This window comes from Leuciscus leuciscus (genome assembly GCF_965113295.1).
Source record: "Leuciscus leuciscus genome assembly, chromosome: 9".
NCBI lineage: Eukaryota > Metazoa > Chordata > Actinopteri > Cypriniformes > Leuciscidae > Leuciscus > Leuciscus leuciscus.
Genome location: NC_138733.1, coordinates 1,277,701 through 1,293,720, shown reverse-complemented (window position 1 = coordinate 1,293,720; position 16,020 = coordinate 1,277,701). Strand labels below are relative to the sequence as shown.

The 16,020-nt window shown below is 38.7% G+C and overlaps 2 protein-coding genes across 3 annotated transcripts in view; both read left to right on the top strand.

Moving 5' to 3' along the window:
• LOC309506195 (uncharacterized protein) overlaps nt 1-16,020 on the top strand; it is a 535,239-nt gene that overhangs the window by 66,102 nt on the left and 453,117 nt on the right. The gene's annotated exons all lie outside the window — the stretch shown is intronic.
• On the top strand, nt 1,409-9,547 carry LOC309506333 (sterile alpha motif domain-containing protein 3). 2 transcript variants are annotated; one of them, XM_082180192.1, is made up of 5 exons: nt 1,409-1,620; nt 6,896-7,357; nt 7,446-7,604; nt 7,698-7,790; nt 8,326-9,547. In XM_082180192.1, exons 1-5 carry the CDS (start codon nt 1,516-1,518, stop codon nt 8,647-8,649), a joined length of 1,143 nt encoding a protein of 380 aa, XP_082036318.1. In that variant the 5' UTR covers nt 1,409-1,515; the 3' UTR covers nt 8,650-9,547. The 2 variants fall into 2 exon arrangements, with proteins under 2 accessions (XP_082036318.1, XP_082036319.1); XM_082180193.1 differs by lacking the exon at nt 7,698-7,790.

Below are 16,020 nucleotides of genomic sequence, written 5' to 3'. Positions count from 1 at the left end.
AAGTAGGGCATAAAATATCTGAATGTAACGCAGGAAGTCTGCTAAGTCAGTTGGATTGATTGGACTTGAACCGTTGGAGATTCATGCTCACCAACAGAATTCTGAGATTAGGAAGGGGATCTTAAAACAGGTAGATGTCGGGGATAATTATACTGAGTATGCTCCGTTTATTACTAACGGCATTGTGTCTTTGCCAGGACAAGAAGAAAAAGTTTCTTTGAGGATCCTGAGAGACACTGGAGCTTCTCAATCGTTTTTGCTAGAGGGAGTTCTTCCACTCTCAGGTCATTCTATAACAAAGTATTTTGGGGAGGGATCTACATACCAACTTATCACAATCATTAAACTGTTTGATGTCAAAAAAAAAAAAAACATAGAACAGAAAACTGATTTTCTTCGTAGAGATATATTATGAAAAAAACAATAGTGAAATGCACAATAATAAACCCAAAACAAATTAACATACCATAATCCAAAAGTACAAAATGACTCAACCAACAAATATAAATACAAAATGAATAGTCATGATGATATGAGCATGTAATGTCGAATGCAATGAATGTGGGAATACTTATATGCCACAGTCCATAGGTGAAAGAAGAACTCTTCTAGTCAATGTAGATGTACACAATTATTCAATCCTTGGTAACAGTCTAGACCAAATTCAATACTCCACACAGCAATTCCAGACACAAGCAGAAAACAGTTCTTATCCTCTTGATTAATATCCCGTTTCAGTGACCCAAGGCAAATGAGACATTATGCAGGTAAATTAGTCCTTTCTATTCCCAACATGTACCATGAAGTAGAAAATGGACCATTGGCACAAAAGAGGGTAGGTAAAAGGAGTCCTTCTACAAACAAAATATTAAGCATTATTATAATCCTCGCCAACAATGGAATATAATTTATTCAGCCACCATTGAATGTAAAAAAAGAACCTTACTTTGAGCATAAAACGGTACATTTCCCAATCAGGACATCAGTACATGTAAGGTTACCAGAGGGAAGCCATGCTTTCCTCTTACTAAACAGCTCTCTCTTCTTATACTCCCTACCTGTATTTAAGCTAAAAGGAACAACAGTGCCCCCAAATGATGGGTAGTAGAATAACACCATAAGTAACATTTACTGTTACAATACTGCAACTGGGAAGGATGTATTGATTAGGGGGATAGAAATTACCTTCTTAAAAGTTCCCTTACATAAGGTACATCTTATCTCTGATCTTGTAACTGGTGATGTGATTGTTGGAGTACGGTCTTCCCTTCCTGTGCCAGGGGTTTCTTTTATCCTGGGGAACGATCTTGCTCAGGGAAATGTCTGGGGAACATCAAAACCTGTACCATCTACTGTTGCACTGTAAAATCGAATATTATTCCTTAATATAAAAATACTAGTAAGTTTACTTGATTTTAGCCAAAATGTTGAGTTTACTACAAATTTTATATTGTTGCTGAAATATTCGAAAATATAGCTCCCATAACTAGTGTAATTTAAGTAAAATTACTCAAAATGTCCAAGACGGGCTGTTACGCATGCGTACTGGTCCACAATTTCCCCTCCCCCACTGTCCACACAGCACAGAAGCACATGCAGAGGAGCTTCGTGAAGTTCAAGGTAAACTCTTTTAATTTAAACCTCATTTTCAGATTTGTGTTTGTTTGTTAGTCTTAATAATCGTTCAAATGTCTGTATTTTGTTAGTTGCATTCTTGTTTTGTTGAATATTAGCCCATGTTAAGAACTTTAACAAACACGTTTTTGTGCTGAAGCAATTTCCCTTCAAACAACTTATTTGCTGCTTTATATCTTTAATCCAGCTGCCTGGTTGCCTATTAATTACTATTAATTCGTTAATTTGTTGTAGTGATGGGCAGGGTTAGCCAGTAATTTGAACTAATGATTGGTCTTGATGCAGACGCGAATGTTTAACGTTACAGAAATCAAAATTTAGTGACTATTATACAAATCGTGTCAAATGGGTCACCTCGGTTTGAATGTTGTGTTTGTTATGGTATGATTTTCGTTGACGCTCAGCATAAACTATGATAATGTTAGCTGGACGCGCCAATTTTGAATAGGCAGCTCAGAGACACGGCTGCATTCACTCTAGAGAGCGCGCAATACAGACAAAGTACAAATGGATGGAAAAGACCGCTAATGTTACATCTTTTGATCAGTTATTTTAAAATCTTTAAAATACATATTTTTTAACTTGACTGGGCACGTTAAAAACCTAACGATAAATGACGAACTCCAGTCAAGCCGGTTAATTCGAAAACCCAATGCGTGCTTATTATGATAACTATGGCAATATGCAGGCAGCAAAATAAGAGGGAAATTGTGAGGTGTTTTTCAATCGAGTTTGTTAGCGAGTATTTTACAGAAATTATATATTGAGCGAGTACATCATGAATACATTTCCCAAACCGTGTTTTTGTCTTATCATGAATCACTATAGTATACATGTAATCAGTGTTTATATTCGGACTATTTTAGGCCAGGCGGGTTAACCGCTGCAGAGTAGCCCAGTGCCTGCGTGGCTCGTCATAGACATGAGAGAAGTAGCTCCGGCTGCAATGTTCTTCCGCAAGATGCTTGCAGTTCTGTTTATTAACCGCTAGAGTGCCAAAAGTTATGGACTGCTGCTTTCAAAGTCAAGGCAACTAATTTTTCTACATAAATGCCAACACTGGGGGGCATTTATTGCTTTTTTGAATAGTTAATGTGATGCTAGTTTTGAAACCATGCACATTTTCAAAACTGCTTTTGTAAATGTTCATTAAACAGAGATATAATTGCGTACTCCACATTTCATTCATTTCCTGTTTTTTTTGTTTTTTTTTTTATTATAAAAAGAAATAATATATTGGGAAGAACCGAGTTAAGTGTATTGGTCTGGCCCTCTACAACCGCCCAAGTTTTTTATGTGGCCCTTGGGAAAATTAATTGCCCACCCCTGCCTTAACCTATGGAATCAATTTTCTGCCAAAATTAAATAAATCAATTAAATAATAAAAATGAAAACTAAAACCAGATTAACCATTTCATTACAGAAAACTGTACACAAAATATGTGCCAAATTAAGAATGAAATTAAATTATTTCATTTTCACAGTGACAATGCATCATCTGTCAAATTGAAAAATAAAATGCAATTGGTGATTTCACATTTTGTTTTCTCTACAATCTCGAGGCAAGACAGCCAATATTAAAATGAAAAGGCAACGTGAAAAAGAAACTGCAAATAGTTTTTACAAAGCTTTTTATTAACTCACTTATTTTGTTAGCGTTAATAAAAAGCTTTGTAAAAAAACTATTTTCTTTTTCATGTTTGCCTTTTCATTTTAATATTGGCAGTCTTGCCTCGAGATTGTAGTGAAAATGAAATGTGAAAGCACCAATTGCATTTTATTTTTCAATTTGACAGGGATGATGCACTGTCACCATGAAAACTTTAACAGTCTTAGTTTTCAAATAATACCTAATGCATGTGATGTTTCCATTTAACTCATTGACCAACTGCTTTGCATGTGTCCAACAATTTGAAAAAAGAGAGGGAGAGAAACACCAGTCTATGCATCTGATTATGTTGTTTGTTCTTTGACTTTTGATTGATGTAATTTTTTTTTTTTTTTTTTTTAGAATACCAGTTGATGAGCTGCAATGCAGTGGACATGTAAGTTATGCACTTACACATCAGAAAAGAGGGCACAACTTCTTAAACACTACCGCATCAGCCATGGAACATATTCACGAATTGTTCCAGTACCATGTCTCCATACTGAATGTCCATGTACTTTTAAGTCATTCAATGCATTAAAAGTGCATTTATCAAAAATCCATTCCCAGCATAGAATTCCAGAATCAAGTAGTTCTGGTCGTGCTTTAGTTTCTTACAAGTGCCATGTTTGTGACTTAACTGAGCCATGTAGCGAGTCAGATTATTTTGCCCATTTGCGTACTCATTTGAGGAATAACGAGAAAGTTCAGTGTCCTTTCAAAGACTGTTCATTTGAGACTAATGTGTACTCCACGTTTAATGCGCATAAAAGTAAAGCACACCACCACCACTTAAATGAAGATTTTAAAGTAGGGGTTGTTTTAAGCACCCAACTTAATCACACAGAAGAAGATACAGCTGATCCACTTGTTGACAGATCAGGCAGTGAAGATGAATGTGATGTGGCAGTGGAACAAGACAATTTGGATGACACAAAACAAAAGTTGGAACACAATTTGGCATCACTTTTTCTGAAAATGCAAACAATCTTGCATATTTCTGATAGTGCAACACAAGAAATTATCCAACAGTTGAATCAAATTAATTTATTGTCTGCGCCACTGTTATATAGCACAATACAGCAGACTCTTGTTAAGCACTACGGTGAGGTAGAAAGCACAGTTGTGAAAGAGCTTGTCAGGACAGTTACTGACAGCAATGTGCTGTTACACTGTACAAAAGAAGGAGCTCCTCTATCCACAACTAATAGGAGAGTATCATACTTCATGAGAGAATTTCCAGTTGTTACTCCTTTTGAGTACAAAATAGATGGAGATGATCAATATTATGTGTATGTCCCAATTATTCAAATGTTGCAGAAATTGCTAAATAAAAAGGAAGTTCTTGATGAGGTGCTGGCTGCAGGTGAGACCTCAAGGGGATACAGTAGTTACAGGGATGGTACCCATTATAGGGATAATTCATTTTTTGCAGAAGGTGATTGTAGAATATCCCTTAATCTCTACATAGATGATTTTGAAGTGGCCAATCCACTTGGAACATCACGAAAAAAACACAAATTGTGTGCCATCTACTGGGTTCTTGCGAACTTGCCTGCAAAACACACATCTTCTTTGCACACCATTCAGCTAGCTCTTCTGTGTAAAACAAATGTAGTTAAGCAACATGGCTACTCAAAAGTACTCCACCCACTAATTGAAGACCTGAAATGTCTTGAAGAGCAGGGAGTATACGTTGAGCAGTTGGGATCATGTGTAACGGGATCTGTTCTGCATGTCCTGGCAGATAATCTGGGTGCCCATTCTTTGGCAGGCTTTCAGGAGAGCTTTAGAGTGAATTTTCCTTGTAGATTTTGCATGGCCACAAGGGATGACATTCAAGTCAAAGAAGTTGGGTCCGGCTCTTTTGAAATGAGGACAAAAGAAAAACACCAACAGCATGTTCAAGATGTTCTACAGGATAGTACTTTGGTGGCACAGTATGGTGTGAAGAGTAGCTGTCCATTGAGTGACAATTTGAAACACTTTAATGCAATTGGTGGTTTCCCCCCAGATCTATTGCATGATCTTTTGGAGGGCGTTGTTCCTGTAGAGATGGCGGTGTGTTTGCAAGATTTAATTGGCAAACATTACTTTTCCCTGGATTCCTTAAATGGTGCCATCAAACAATTCCCATACAAATTTTCAGACAGGACCGACCAGCCACAGCCAATTCCAAAATCGTACGCAAGTAAGCGAACAATAGGGGGAAACGGCCATGAGAATTGGGCCCTCTTGCGGCTCCTCCCACTCTTGATTGGCCATAAAGTGGGAGAGAATGACCATACCTGGGAAATTCTAATGTTGTTGAAAGATATTGTCGAATTGGCTTTGTCTACCCACTTTTCTGATGAGACTGTGGATTTCTTGAATTGCAAGATCTCAGACCACAGAGCATTGCTTAAAGAAGTGTTTCCAAACTTTGTGCTGCGTCCAAAGCATCACTACATGGAGCATTATCCTCAGCTGATCAGAATGTATGGACCATTGAGGAATTTATGGACAATCAGATTTGAGGGGAAACATAAATTCTTCAAGAAAGTGATCCGTGATGCACAAAATTTCAAAAATGTCCCACTTATGCTGGCCAAGAAGCACCAAATGGCAATTGCCTATCACATGGATGCCGGTTCTTTTTTCAAGCCAAGAGTACAAATGGACAGGGTCTGTAGTTCACTTATCACGGCCTTTCCTGAAAACGTTCAGGAATATCTAGAGCTGCGGAGTCCTAGTTGTAGTACTGTGCTAGTTTCATCCAGTGTTTACATTGATGGAATTAAGTACTGCCCAAACATGGTGGTTTCAGTTGGATCTTGTTCAGGTTTGCCAGAATTCATGCAGATTGAGAAAATCTTGACGATCAACACTGACATAATGTTCCTCTGCAAACCTCAGACTGCATGGTACATTGAGCATTTGCGCTCTTATGAATTGTGCAGCTTACATTCACTGCAAGTGGTTCTGCCTTCTGAACTAAATGACCCCTTCCCTTTGGCCGCTTATAATGTCCGAGGCCAGTTCTATGTCACATTGAAGTATTACATCTGCTGCTAAGTTACATTCTTTTGTATTATGGCTTGTTTTTTTTACTTCTGCTCTTCTTTTTCTTCCATTTTAGAATTTCACTTAGCCATGTCGATGATACTCCGCGTTATTGTGCACGACGGTGACATCAGAAAAGTAACCATTCCTGAAAAACCAGCTGATGTTGATGCCTTGAAACAAGTGTTGCAAGAGAAGCTGCAGCTCACATACACATTCAATGTCCAATATGAAGACCCTGACTTTAATCATGCATTGTGTAATGTCAGTGACATTAATGATTTGCCAGAGAGGGCAACACTGAAAATAATTCCTCAACAAACATCTCCCTCCTCAAGTCAAGCTAGCACTGTACTTCTCTCAGGTTCTGATACATCAGAGCAGTTATCTGCTGAACGACAGCTTGAATGGCCGGAGGATTTTGAAATACCCAAATTATCTGTTAATGTTGAGTACCGTCTCCGTCAGGGAAACCTTGCTTTTATGAAGGATGGTACAACTCTTAATGTTGGAAGAGACATAAAACATGACATACTGGAAGCACTTGCTGGGGCCATGTACACCTTTAAGGCGTATCCAAGAGATGAAGATTTTGCCCAAGTTGCCGCAGCTCTAATCAAAGCACATCCCTGTTTGACTGAACAGGGCTCCCCAACAGGCTCAGCTGGCTGGAAAAACAGCCTGAAATTTAAAATGGCCAACTATAGAACAAAACTCCGTAAATGTGGCTGTAGTGATGTTGCAGTTGGGGGAAAGAGAGGTGAAACCATGGCAACAAAGTCAGGCTTTAAAAAACCCAGGAGATTTGAATTAAATTTCTTGCCAAACTTTCCTAATGGGGAAGATGAAGAAAGTCAAGAATGCACAAGAGTAGAACTTGTAGAAGAAATCAAAAAGAGGCCCCCAAACATGAGCCTGATTGGCAAGAAGATGGACAGCACATTTGCTTTGAGACGGAAAGAAATCATCCACTCTGAACCTCCTGTCTGTGAGATTTTGAAGAAGTGGCCAGCACTTTTCATGGAAAGCCAGGTTTGTTTTCTTTTCCTCTTCAAAAACCTGTGTTTTTTATGAATTGTGTGTTTGAATGTTAACAACCACTCTTATGTTAATGCTTTAGATCTTAGCAGAATTCAATCGCATATCTGGGAAAAATCTGAGATCTCAGTTCTACGCTGCGTTGGACACACACTCTACACGCTTGTTTGAAATTTTCCGGAAAAAAGGAGGAAACCAGGGAAGAATACTTGATGAAATTTTGCAACAAGTTAATTCAAAGGTATTATTTTATGATGCTATCTTTGAATCATAATCTGCATATGATTGTTAGCCTCGGCCGATAACGTGTCTACCTGTCTCTACTTTTTCATAGCCATCTGATGTAACATTTGTTCGCACCGCAGTACTTCAGGGACTTCCAGTCCTCTTGGGGGATGACCCAGAGGAATTTTTCAGGACGTGCTTTGTAAGTAATGTTATTGGTGTTTCTGCTTTCTTAAAGGGATGGTCCGGAGTTAGATCAACCTAGGGTAATTTGCACCATGACATCGAGCCAAACACATTTGAATAAAATCCTGATGTACTTACAAACTTTACAATGCCTCGTTATATGAGTACAGAACCTATTAGTACTATTGTAGAAGTGTGGTTCTGGGCATTGTTAGTGGGATAATTTACGAGATACATAGAGCCATTAGCGCCTGCTCTAAGCCATACAGCTGATATCACTAAGTAAGCTATAATTTTAATAATCTTCAACCAAGGGAAAAAAGGCTTCTGGGGGGTGTTTGGCTCGATGTCATGGTGCAAAGGGTGAATCTAGGTTGATTTTACTCTGGACCATCCCTTTAAATTGCCATTTTGTTTTATTCCATGAGAATATAGCTCATGTTAGGACAAATATTAATCCTGGGTGGTATACTTTTTGTAGTTTTGCATTAGATACTATAGGCTATGTCTCTTGTGAAACAATTCTGATTTTTCTTTCCTTCTCTACTTAGGATGTGGATGTAGATGCAGACTTCAGTGAAGTAGATGTTGGCCTGCTCACAATTTTACCTGAAGGTATGCCTGCCAAACGTCCAAATGCCCTCAACGTGGATGCACTAAGGGCAATCGTTCTGGAGGGAACAATTGTTGTGGATGATGTCCCAAATTTGCCACATGCTGTATGTCTCCTTTTTGCTTTGATATATGCTCTTAATTTAGACTACCCAAAGACAATGAGGAACACATTTGATTTCATTCAACGGGTATTTCTGTCTTTGGGAGGGAAGAATCTTAAACCCAAACTCCAAACCCTTAAAAATCAGCTTGTAAGCTAAACTTGTCTCCTTACTGCCTTGGATGCCTGCTGCCGTGTTTAAGTTAGCATATTGGCATATTCATTTGCACTAATTTCAAGTGGCCACTGTGTTTTTTAGACCTTTCCAAAGCCACATGCTGTGTCAAGGTAGGAAATGTTTGTATTTAAATTTTGTAAAAGCCTATTCAGAAAAGGTCTGTATTTCAGAGTTGTAAGGCCTATTTTATGCTGTTTTGTTCGCATACAGTGCATGTTTTGAAAATGTCATGACAGCAGAATGCTGCTAGCCAAGAGGTAAAGAGTGTTTAAATAGAAAACTGATGTTTTAAAGCATATGTGATGTTCTTAAATTTGTTAAACCTTTCCAAAGCCACATGCTGTGTCAAGGTATGACATTTTATATTTCAGTGTTGTAAAAGCCTATTCAAGTTAGAAAAGGTCTGTATTTCAGCATTGTAAAGGCCTATTTTATGTTATTTTTGCTGTTTTGTTAGCATACAGTGCATTTTTTTTGAAAATGTCATGACAGCAGAATGCTGCTAGCCAAGAGATAAAGAGTGTTTAAAAAGAAAACTGATGTTTTAAAGCATATTTGTATTGTGATGTTCTTAAATTTACTGTTGAGAAATTAAACAGTTGAGAATTTCACACTTGTGTTAAGTGCATTCCATGCTAGTTGAACTACTAAAAATACGTTCACTTTACTTGAAGAAAATGTGGAAACCGATTGCACATATTTTTTTGAGTCTCCATAACTTAAAAAGGCAGATTAAAACCATGTTGAGAATAATAGTATTTAAGATGTTTGCAGAACGCATTATAACACTGTTAGTTAAATGGAATTACTCAAGTAATCTTACTACTAAATCGTAAGTAAGATTAGTAAATATTATAGAGTATGTTAACTAGAATTGATATTAAACTAAATTGATATTTATTACTTAATTTACTTGGGAAGAGTTTGCTTTCTTTACTTTTAGCTGATTATTAACTTAACTTTTTAAGTAAACTGAACTTATTCGAATTTACAGTGTGTAGTCTCCTCACCTATGTCTGCAGATGTTCCTGATGAATGTGGTCAGAAATTTTCCCATGTGTTTCCTTCCTGTGCTGTCACCCGAGCCAGAGGAAAACAACTTAAAGCTGACCGACTGTGTGAAGGTGAAGTTTCTTTACATCCTGAAGTAACTATGGAGAAACGGTTACCCGTTCATTTGGAGGATGATGACTTGGGTATGACCTTGGCAGATAACATAATTTCAGATTCATCTGATTTCTTTTCTGAGAAGTCTGTCTCTCTGGAGAAAGTAGTATCAGAGGATCTTTTATCCTCTATTTTTCATGTCTCTAGAGATGACCTGATTCAAGAACAGTTAGCTGATGTAACTCTTAAACCTTTGTTCTCAATGGTTTGTATCGAGGGGGATATTGATACTCGGTTACCCTCTTGCTACTTCCTAAAAGATGGAATGTTGCTTAGACGGTGGGTCAGTGAATCTGAACCCATTACTAAGGTTTATGTTCAAGTGGTAGTTCCTCTTAAGTTCAGGCAGTCTGGGGTCGGGTTAGCTTATGATAGAGTGGCTGGACATATGGGAGGGAGGAAAACATATGATCGATTGCAACGCAAGTTCTTTTGGCCTGGTTTAAAAAGAGACCTGAAGTCATTGCTATGGTCATACTGTGTAGAGCTTGGTTCCGATTGGGAGGAGGGGCTGCCTTGGTTGCTTATGGGAGTTAGAGAGGTTACTCAGGAGAGCATTGGATTTAGTCCAAATGATCTGGTATTTGGTCATGAAGTTTGTGGTCCCACTGCAGTTCTAGCTGTCAACTGGATTCCTTCTGAACCCTCCCAAAATGTTTTGGATTTTGTGAGTGGTATTCAATATCGGCTGCTTGAGGCTCAAGCAATTGCTCAGAGAAAACTGGGAAAGTCACAGTGTAAGATGGAGAGGTTGTTTAACAAACGAGCAGTGGCTAGGAAATTTCAGGTTGGAGACCAAGTATTAGCTTTGTTGCCACTTGTAAGTAATCCTTTTCAAGCCCGTTTTGCAGGTCCTTATCCGGTCCTCAAATGCCTTTCTGGACAGAATTATCTTTTGAAAACCCCAGAATGACGCAAGGGAGTAAAGGTTTGCCATATAAATCTTTTGAAGCCTTATTTTCCTCCTGCATCTTCTGTGGGGTTAGTAACCACTGTGTTAGATGATTCTTCACATTTGAGTGGGGAGGGGACTTCCTTTTCAGAGAGTTCCTCCTTGAATTGTATGGGGGATGATTGCATTCAATTTCCTTCTCGAGGAGTTATTGAAGGATGATTGAATAACTCTGAGATGTATTCAAAATTGGCCCATCATTTACCCCATCTATCTCACTCTGAGAAAAATTACATTTTTCAGTTAGTGGAGTTTTTTCCTCACTTGTTTTCTGATGTGCCTACTTGCACTACAGTGATTGAACATGACATTGATGTGGGTTCTGCTTCACCAATTAAGCAGCATGCGTATAGGGTAAACCCTGTGAAATGGGACTTGTTGAAAAAGGAGGTGACTTACTTATTAGAGCACAATTTGGCTGAGTCCAGCTTTAGTGCTTGGAGTTCACCTTGTCTCCTTGTAAATAAGCCTGATGGATCCTACAGATTTTGTACAGACTATCGCAAGCTTAATTCCATCACTAAGCCTGACTGCTATCCTTTACTCCGCATAGATGATTGTTTGATAGAGTGGGGTCTGCGAAGTTTGTGAGCAAATTTGACCCTTTTAAAGGGTACTGGCAGGTTCCAATGACTGTTAGAGCAAAGGAACTGTCTGCATTTGTGACACCTGACAACTTTCTCCAATACCGTGTTATGCCGTTTGGGGTTCGAAATGCTCCAGCCACCTTCCAGCGCCTTATAAACAAGGTGTTGTCTGGTTTATCTGACTGTGAGGCTTATTTGGACGATGTGGTTTTGTATAGTTCATCTTGGTTAGATCACCTAGTCCAAATAAGGGAGTTATTTGTTCATTTGACTGAGGCTTCTTTAACTTTAAATTTGGCAAAATGCGAATTTGGGAAAGCTACCGTCACCTATTTAGGTAAAATAGTAGGAAATGGACATGTTCGCCCCATTGAAGCTAAGATCGAGTCCATCTGTGCTTTTCCAGTGCCTACAAATCGCAAAGAATTGCATAGGTTTCTGGGAATGGCCGGATATTATCGTGGGTTTTGCCCAAACTTTGCATCTATTGTAGCACCCTTGACCGATCTAATAAGTACAAAAGTATCCTTTAATTGTGCCACTGTTACCCAACAGGCATTTGATGGAGCCAAAGCACTGTTGGCTAGTGCTCCTGTGCTTGTTGCACCAGATTTTTCTCAACCTTTTTGTTTAGCTGTCGATGCCAGCGATACTGGAGCCAGAGCTGTTCTCCTACAGAGAAGTCAGGATGGAGTAGAACATCCAGTCAGTTATTTTTCAAAAAAATTAAATGTCCAACAGCGAGTTCACTCTGTTGTGGAAAAAGAGACGTTTGCTCTTGTTTTGGCCATCCAACACTTTGAAATCTTTTTGTTTTTTTCAATTTGTTGTTTTTTTCTCTCTTTTTTTGCATTCCTTAGAGGAATACATTTTGTGGGGGAGGTGTTACGACTGCCTGTTTACCCCTGCTGGCTCTGCTACACAGTGCAGACGTTAGTTGGGGAACAGGTGTATTCAATCACTAATTAACTCACCATAGGTGTTAGTATAAAGACCTGTGACTTGGAGTGAGAGCTCTCTCACTTCTAATCCTGCTGGAAAATGAAGTCAGCATCTCCATAAAGCTTGTCTGCTGAAGGAAGCATGAAGTGCTCTGAAAATGTCCTGGTAGACGGCTGCGTTGAGTGGACAGCACAGTGGACCAACACTAGCCGATGACATGGCTCCCCAAACCAACACAGACTGTGGAAACTTCACACTGGACTTCAAGCATCTTGGATTGTGTGCCTCTCCATTCTTCCTCCAGACTCTGGGACCTTGGTTTCCAAATGAGATGCAAAATTTGCTCTCATCAGAAAAGAGGACTTTGGTCCACTGTGCTTTATTAATCCAGAGTCAACTCAGCCGTCTACCAGGACATTTTCAGAGCACTTCATGCTTCCTTCATTTTCCAGCAGGATTTGCACCTGTCCACTGTTACTACCGCTAGGGGTCAGCCGCAACAGGAAAAGGAAGAGAGTCACACTACCAGAGAGATGACGTGTAATATGAATTTTATTGACCATGAAGGGTTAGCGTCAGGGGCAGACAAGGCCAAAATAACAAACAAAACAGTCTTCTTTTTAGAACCTAAATGACCTTAAACAAAAGAAAGAAATGAAAATACAGTTCAACTTACCTAACTCCCTTACCCGTAAACAAAGTGAAAAAGCAATACAAATAAAATGGCGTCTAACCCCCTACATCCCTTAATCTGGTAAAAATGTATATACAAGAATATTTACACGCTTATTTAAAAAGTATCAGGTTGACAAGTTAGAATCGGAATCCAAGGAGTAGTTAACAGGCAATAGTCAGATATAGGAGAAAACCAGAAGTAGTTACATTCAACAAACCCTCACAGTTTCACTAAACACTATCTCTTTGGCACGACACTTCAATCACAGTTTCACTAAACACTATCTCTCTGGCACGACACTCTTACTCAATTAAATAATGGCGAAACGAACAAAGCTGAAGAGAAGCACAATCAAATGGTATGAATGCGAAGTATAAAGCACAGTCAACAAGGCTCAAAGGCAACCTTTGTGTGTCAGGGGCGGTCCTTATATCCAGGTCAGGTGCATAGCAGGTCCAATCACAGTCTTCCACAGGTTAACAGAGGTAACACCCATCTGAAACACAAACTTGTCTACACAGAGAGAAAGAGAGAGAGAGAGAGAGAGAGAGAGAGAGAGAGAGAGAGACCCACACACAAGGACACTTGATACAAACACACAAAATCTCTGAGGGTCCTAACACCACACTACCAAAATAACCAAAACCTGGTTCAATGACCATGGTATTACTGTGTAATTACTGTGTGATTTCATGTAATATTCTAATTTTCTGGGATTTTGATTTTGTGGGTTTCATAAGCTGTAAGCCATAATCATCAAAATTATAACAAATAAAGGCTTGAAATATCTCACTTTGCATGTAATGAGTCTATATAATATATTAGTTTCACCTGTTAAGTTGAATTCTTGAAATAAATCAACTTTTTGATGATATTCTAATTTTATGACCAGCACCTGTACATCAAACATGGTCATTTGTGTGTTTGTTTTTTTAATGATGAAGTTCTACTCCATCCTGACTTCTCTGTAGGATTCGATCTGTGTGTCTGATCTGAGAGAGTGAAGAGTGTGTCATTGTTTTTTACAGGTTGAGGGATTGTGGTGTCACAGATGCAGGTTGTGCTGCTCTGTCTTCAGCTCTGAGATCAAACCCCTCACACCTGAGAGAACTGAGTCTGTCTGAGAATAAACTAGGAGACTCAGGAGTGAAGCTGTTCTCTGTTGGACTGGAGAATCCTCACTGTAAACTGGAGGAACTGTGGTAAGATCATCTCTACCATAAAGACTCTATAATATATCTTTGGCGTAATCCGGCGGTTCAGCGACAGATTACTGCTTGAACTGTTAGATCCTACCGGCAGTAGAAGGCAGCGGTGTAAAAAATTTGCCCAAAGGGGAAATATTAATAGTAACTCATAATTATCAATTATGATTATTATTATTAATTAATAATATTACAATCAATTAATCAGTTCCAACGAACTCCTTTGGTTATTCATTTATTCTAAGAAAAGCATATCTTTTTTATGGCCACCGAAAAATAACTATTTCTTAGCATGTATAGCGCTTAGAGCATGTAATAAGATCAAGATCGTAAAAGGGACTTTGTTGCAAGCAGAGAATCAGAACCAAAGACATGTTGTGCACACATTTTATTAACTAAATTTGCAAACATAACTAAACTAAACAAACATACATACATACATGCATAGGTAAAATGGTGAGTGATATGGAACCGGAAGCAGGAAATAGAACTATGGAAAAGATCTATTGAGTTCGTTGATGCACTGTAAAACTTTTCACTGTAAATTTACAGTAAAATACTGGCAACTGGGTTGCCAGCCACATACTGTATTTTTACAGCACTAGTACAGTAAACAGAATTTACAGTACTCCACTGTAATTACCAAATACAGTATATACCACACACTTTTACAATATTAAACTTGTCTACAGCAATAAATTGTATTTTTACAGGGAATACTGCTTTTATTATAATTAAAATATTATACTTTAAAGTTTCATAAGAGTAGTCACACTAGGAAAAAGAAAACAATATTTTCTGGGTTTTAAAACATTTATTTTGGTTAAAAGCAAAGATCAGAAAATTGCCTTCTGTGAACATGTTGGCAGATTTTTTTTTTAAACATGAAATGCAATTGTAGCGTTAATAGAGTGATTCTGACTATTTAATTTAGCTCAAAGGAATTATTTATTAATTTATAGGGAATTCGAAATAATCACTTTTTACAACCGAGCAAATGACTCGTTCAAGGTTCATTTGCACTGGCTGTAACTATAATCTGCAGCGGATATAAATATCCAAACTATAGTGAAACACTATAGTTAGCAAGGCAACTTAAGCCTGGTTCACACGGCAGGATAATTAGGCCGATTTTAGCCCCGATTCACTCCTTCCCACAATCTTAAGGATTCTCCGATTATCGTAAAATAATCTGATCAGATATTCCTGCCATGTGTGGTGTGTTAAGACTGCTCTCGTCTGCTCGGAAGGACGTCGGGACCTCTCCGATCTCAAATCGGGGATATCCAACATGTTGGATTTATTTGGCCCGATTTCTCCTTGTGTGTGGTGTCCCCCGAGCACGCAGCCTGTGGACTGTGGAGTGTAGCCAATCAGAAAGCGAGGTGACGAGGCGGCGAGGAAGCACCGGGAAACATAATCAAAACAGTCGGCGGCATCGCGCACCAGAAAGTCCGGTGGACGTCGGAGATCATCGCCTTTTCTTCTGATAACGTTTTTTTCCGGTTAAAAACAAACTACAAACTATTGCCACTGCATCCTCTTCGTCCGCCATGATTGTTTACTCTGAAGTCACGTTTGATCTCGAGGTAATTTGCGAGATTTCCGGTCTGACCTGAGAATGCTCGGGAGTCAAATCGGTTTGTGTGTGATGTGTTGATTTTGCCGTGTGGCTGCGCACCACACACTGTACGACCAAAACTGTTAGACCCGTGATTTTTTATCCCCGTGTGTGGGGTCTCTCAGGTTTGGAAAATCGGCCGACAATTTTAAAATCGTCCCATGTGAACCAGGCTTTAAATCAGCAGTTTAAGACATTAAATT